The sequence below is a fragment of the Oenanthe melanoleuca genome, chromosome 1A, assembly GCF_029582105.1.
Source record: "Oenanthe melanoleuca isolate GR-GAL-2019-014 chromosome 1A, OMel1.0, whole genome shotgun sequence".
In the NCBI taxonomy this organism is placed as follows: domain Eukaryota; kingdom Metazoa; phylum Chordata; class Aves; order Passeriformes; family Muscicapidae; genus Oenanthe; species Oenanthe melanoleuca.
In genome coordinates this window covers 41,396,892-41,402,891 of record NC_079334.1, presented here as the reverse complement: position 1 = coordinate 41,402,891, position 6,000 = coordinate 41,396,892, and the positions used below count along the sequence as shown (strand labels likewise).

Here is a 6,000-nt window from a genome sequence, read left to right as displayed (position 1 = left end):
TACCAAGCAGCATAATTTTTATTTGGTGTTACAACAGCTGTGCAGTACCCATGCTTTTGGGCAGCACATTTTACTGTTTATGACTTTTCTTTTTGAAATCTAAACAGTTATGTTCAGACAACTCTATGTGCTTTTTTTTTTTTTAATATACATATTGTGACCCCTGCATTCAGCCTGTCCAGTTAACACTAAAAATATTTGTCAAGGCAATTAATTTTTTCATCTTTGCTATAATCAGGGAGCAATCAAAAGAAAAATTTTACTTTAATCTGACTGATCACATGTACTGTACATACCTGTTCCAAACCCAACATACTTGAAGTTTCTAAGTTAATGCACTCTCTTATTCAAGTCAAAATGCTGTACATCTAAGTATCCACACAATCGTACATTCCTAATGATTCTTCTTTACACCTTTACTCTTTTTAGAAATCTGTTTTTAAAAAGGAATAAAGAAGTTGCCCTGAAGATCTATATTTCTTTAGAACAAAACATTATATACTACCTTGAAAAATAATTTTATCAAAACCAAATTCAAATCACTGTCATGTACAATTTTCAGTTAACAGTTCACATTGAAATTGCACTTTGCAGATAGAATAAAACTAAAAAATGAAAACATATTCTACTTCCTTTCACAGGAGACTGCCTCTTCAGGATTTTTCTTCCGTGAATGCTTGTATTTGTCTACATACGCTTTCACTAGATTTGCCACTTTTGCAGAATTAACTTCTCCGCTCTTGCTATGACAAACCTGCAACAGTTTAAAGAACAAAAACATTTGAAACATTTCTATTGATTTGCCACAGTTCCACATTATTCATTTATTTCCCAACACTTCTGATTCTTCCATCCCAGGCAAAACATATTTTAAAACTCCTAATGCTTTCCAATTGCTTCTCAAACACTTCTGAATTCCCATTCAACTCTTCCACACAATAACCAGGTTGTGTTCTGAGAAGCCAAAGAAAGCTCTTGTGGATGGAGAAAGAGGAAAGGTATTTTTGCTTCCCCCTCTTCCCCCTTTCCAGCAACTGTGAGCTGTTCCCACAAAAGCAAAAAACCCACCCCAAGCTTGCCCCAGGTGAAATGTGTGCAGCTTGGACCAACTTACTTTATCTACGGCTTTCCGCACAATCTCTTTGTACTCCTCCTTAGTGATGTCTTTGTTCTGGTAGAAAGGTTTAATCGCGAGCTTGACCTCTTGTGCTGCTTTTTCTTGAATTAACAATTTCTGAAGAGGAAACAAACTTAAGCATTATATTTCACTGCCTGTGTATCTTTATCAATCACAAGTTAAAACTTTACAGGAAAAAGGTTGCTACAGAAGATTAGAAAATCCCCCCATGCACATTTTAGCTCTCATGGGAGCTGCCTGTGCTCTGCTAAGAACAGAACGTTTTCCCATGCAATTCAAGTAATATTCATAATAGTGCTGCTTTAAAGAAGACTACATTAAAAACAGTCAGAGGATAATCTGTGTCCTATGGCTGCCACAAAAATATTACACACATGATGACATGATCACACATGATTACACTGAAGGGTTATTGCCATAACTTGCTATTTTTAGTACATCAAAATGCATTTATACAAAAATCAAAATTTATATATTTTAACGTAAATATATAAAGAGTGTATATATAAATATATGCTGAACTTTGAACTTGCCTGGTCCTTCTTCGAGCTATCTGCACTGGCTTCCACTGTTACACTTGCTTTGCTTTCTCCCATTTTTACAGCTGCATTAGAGCTCTTCATGTGACCTGATGACGTTGCATTACCCGAATTTGGTCCCTGAACTGTTCCCACGTTTCCCAGGACTGCTGCTGGAGCAGGCAAAGCTGGAGCACTCATGCTGTTACTTACATGAGAAGCATTTGGAATAGCCTGTTTTAAAAAGTTATCAGTAGTTAATACATTGTTCTTCTATCTGGCAATGTGCCTTTCTAGGAGTCTCAGCTGCTCTAGAATGAAAACAAATACTGCATGCATTGGTTCATTACCTAATTTTCACACTGCCCATTATTATGAAAGGTACACACCTTACATTAGATCCACTCAAAGAAAAAAAAACAGAAAGAAAGAAAGAAAGAAAAACTTGAGAAGTAATGGCTGCCATTTTCTAGCTCTGATCCCAGTAATAAAATACCCTGCAAACAGGCACAGAAGGTGTTAGTACAGGGGGAAGGAAGTTTATGGCTGCAGAATAAACCTGATTTACAAAACAGAGCTGTGATAAGTAAATATTAAAAAAAAAAAAATCGGCACCTAAACACACATGCAAAAGGCACCCAAAGCCACACTTGCATTCCTGCATCATAAAGATGCTGCTTGAAAACATCTATTTTCATGTTTGTTATCAGCTTGAACTTGCAAATATAAATACACAGGCCAAAGATGAAACACTGGCTGAAGTACCAGGATCTGTTCTTCAGGAAAAGCCATTTTCTGGCCATTTCCAAGCATCACCAAAAGGCACTGTACATACTTTGGAACTGAGAAATTAGGTAGCTCTCAGACTTCAGGTAGAGGTCATTTTTAGCAAAAGCTCAGAACATCCTCCTGACATGTTTCTGGCAGGCTACACTAAACACAGCTTTTTTGCAGGTCATCACCATTACTCTTTACACATCTCCATTTATCTAGATGGAAAATAATGAAAGAGGAATCTGAGCTCTTTGGAAAGGGCAGAGAAATGGAGCTGTTTTAATCAGTGTGCTAACGCTCACCGGTGTGCTCTCTTCATTTTCCTTTCAACAGGAAGGACAGGTGGTGTCCTGCAGTATTCAGTCATTTCTATTGTGCTACCACTGAGGGGTTGTCAAATGAGAGCTCAAAAAAAGGCACCAGCAGCTGCAAGAGCATTCAGGTTCATGGACACCAGAACACAAAAGCAGGTAAGAGCAACAAGTGTAACATGGGCTTTACAACAGGTAACTGCATTTTGCAGCAATACACACTCTTTACAGAAACATATTTGCTGCACTAGATACTCATTTCAGAGCTTTGAAGCCTATGTTTTTATTCTATGAACATAGCCTATGTTCTGTGTTATTTTTGGAGGTTAAATCTACTGGATTTCCAATTGTGAAAATATTTTTATTAAGACAGGAGGCATTAATTAAATCAACAAGGAATCTACCAAGATTTTAGTTCCAGCGGTACCTTGCTGGCTTCCTTTAGCAGTGTATTGAGTTATTTCATATGGCCTGTAACCCCACTCAGTATTTCCCACAGCATTCAACTCTCCTTGTTCTAAGTTAATGAATATGAACATATGACAGCAGTCAAAAGTGAGAACAACGTAGGCCATTTATTGGCTCCCTTCAGATCTTTAGAAATGATGCATGAAAACTGAGGGTTAGAAGTTATTTGTTCACTTTTTCAACCTGGAATATAGGGGAAAGTGGTTTAGGTTAGAACAAGCAGAAGCAAAAGAAAAGCACAAACCACAGTCAACTCCTGAAGAGCCCTTTACTTATCATAAATGCAGTATTACATCTTCTTGCAGGGCCATGGGATCTCCTCCAAGTTGTTCATATTCCTTTCCTTGATATAAAAGCTCTTAACATAAACAGCTAGCTACAGGAGGACCTCGCATACACAAGAGTTGTTTTAAAGGTATCTTCAGAGTCATAAAAAGATGGTCTGACCTGCCCTAAGCATGGGAGTCTTTTTAAACTGAAGAAATAAAGTGGGAGTCAGGACTCAAACAGGACATGGGAAACCAGGAGAATCAGGTAAGAAGAGAGAAGTAAAAAACAACCAAGAGGCCTCCAAAATTATTAAGAAAAAGGTTCAAAAGATCAAACCGAATAAAAAATGTTGGGGGGGAAGCCACTGAGATGGTGACAGCTGGAGAATGGAAGTGTGGAACAAATGGGTGCCATGCAGTACTTGGCAATTTTTCTCTGCTGACAGACCCCCATGGGATGAAAACTGCAACAACAGAAGTTTAGATCAGTTCCTACATGCTGCTGAAAGGGTATTTAAGCATATACCAAAATGCTTAAAAATCAGGTTTGGAAGGGGAAAATTTAGTTTTGGAAGCAGGTCAGTTCTAAGATAAAAAAGATGATGGACAACACTGATAACATTTTTCAGCATTCCATTATCATAGAAAACCGGTTATGATGTTGTATGTTGTTATTATTTAAAAGTTACAGTCTCTGAAAAACCCATATGCTCATGGATGCCTCCACTTCAAATTTGGTGTGAGGTGGAAGAAAACAGGCAAGAGAGAAAGAAACTGCAAGTATAAATTTATGGTATTCAAGATAAAGAATCCTTAACTGGTATTATTTCACCACTGTTCTTGCCATGGTTTCTGATAAAGCATACCTGCAATTGTTTCCCATCTTGCTGTGAAGCAATGTAGTTGACTTGTTGAGATGGTGGGGGTGGAGGTGGAGGCGGAGGTAATCCCTGAGAAATATTTGTGGGAGCAGCTACCTGTATGAGAGGCACTCCAGCAGGGAGATGCATGGGCATTGGAGGGTGGATGTTGAAAGGATTTCGTTGCATATTCATCAAAGGAGGATGGACACCCACTGGGTATGGGAAGATACTCATAGGTTGGTGCTGTGCATTCACTTGTGGCATTACATTCATTTGTTGCTGCATCATATTTATTGGTAACTGAGAACCATCACTTTGCTGGTTGCCTTGGTCTTTGAGGTTTGGATCTGCCAAAACAAAAACCAGACAATATATCAAGAAGAAATTCTGTACTTCATAAAGCAAAAGGGGAGCTGAGTGTCTGAACTCTTAATTTAGGATGGATTACCAAAAAGCTTTCTATAATCTGAGTATTTTCAAGATACTGCACAGCACTCACCATGGTACATGAAACCAAACACTAGCTTCCAAGTTTAAAAAGTTCAGGTTACTGTGAAAGCCTGTGTTTTGAATTTGTTTTCTCTACTTGTTCCCCTAACACAGCCAATAAATTATTTCATCCCAATTAAACTGAAATTTTTCACCAAAGAGCAGAAAGACAACATAATTTACCCAGTTCTGCAATTGCAGAAGGTTAGTCACACATTACCACATCAGCATGTCTCTGTTCCCCTTTGCCTGATTCACACACACTCATTATACAGGTCTGGAAATTACAGAAATACTTTGCTGGGATTTTTCACACTGAGCAATAAGTCATCCTCAAACCATTTAAAAGATATTCATATTTGGAAAGAGTTGTTCAAAAATCCCATAATGGCACAATAGGTAAAACCCAGAAGTAAAAAAAAAAAAACCTCTTGGGGTAGCAGATAGCACTTCTTAAATAAATTACTTTGATATCCCATCGTCTCTTCAACAGAAGCCAAAAAAGACACAGGCAGCAAGCCTTCCAGAAGTCAAGACATTAGCTGGGAGAAATGACTGATAGGCTACAATTTAGATATGCCTCCTTAGAATCCCTTCCTTGAGGAACCCTTTCATCTAATTCACAGGGATCACAATCTAAGGCCTTCCATGTCAGCCCAAATCATCATTTTTTAACATTATGGGATAACAGAACCACTGAGGTTGGAAGAGAGACTCTCTGGTCCGGCCTCCCTGCTCAAGCAGGGTCAACAAAAGCAGGTTGCCCTGGAGGACCATGATGGCAGCCTAGCCTGTTTTATCCAGTTATGAGAAATTGTTGTACTATTCTCAGCTGAATTCACTGCTCCTGAACTATATGAAAAAGTCTTTGAACCACAGAATGCTTTACAGGTTTGGTAAGTTTTGCCTGCAGCAGCCAGAAGGGTGACAATGTTGCTTCAAAACTAGGAAGCCACTGATGCAGTTATCTCTCAGAAGAGGGAGAAAACTGCTGGCATATAGAATGAAAATGGATAAAAATGAAAGGCAAAACAAGGAGAGAGTGCAAGAGTGGTTGTTTTCACAAATGGATTTCATAGTCCTTGAATTCAATTCACACCTATCTTTAAAGATTATTAATCAGGGCATTACTGATCTGTGGATGATTTCCTAACTATTCAGAATCAATCT

At 38.3% G+C, this 6,000-nt stretch overlaps 1 protein-coding gene across 1 annotated transcript in view; it reads right to left on the bottom strand.

Moving 5' to 3' along the window:
• SCAF11 (SR-related CTD associated factor 11) overlaps positions 1-6,000 on the bottom strand; it is a 29,168-nt gene continuing 23,168 nt past the window's right edge. Inside the window, exons 11-14 of the mRNA XM_056515445.1 lie at positions 4,345-4,688; positions 1,672-1,890; positions 1,115-1,234; positions 1-754 (exon numbers count right to left, since the gene is read on the bottom strand). Of these exons, the coding sequence (XP_056371420.1) occupies positions 626-754; positions 1,115-1,234; positions 1,672-1,890; positions 4,345-4,688 (812 nt within the window). The 3' untranslated portion in view covers positions 1-625. The remainder of the gene's footprint in view (positions 755-1,114; positions 1,235-1,671; positions 1,891-4,344; positions 4,689-6,000) is intronic.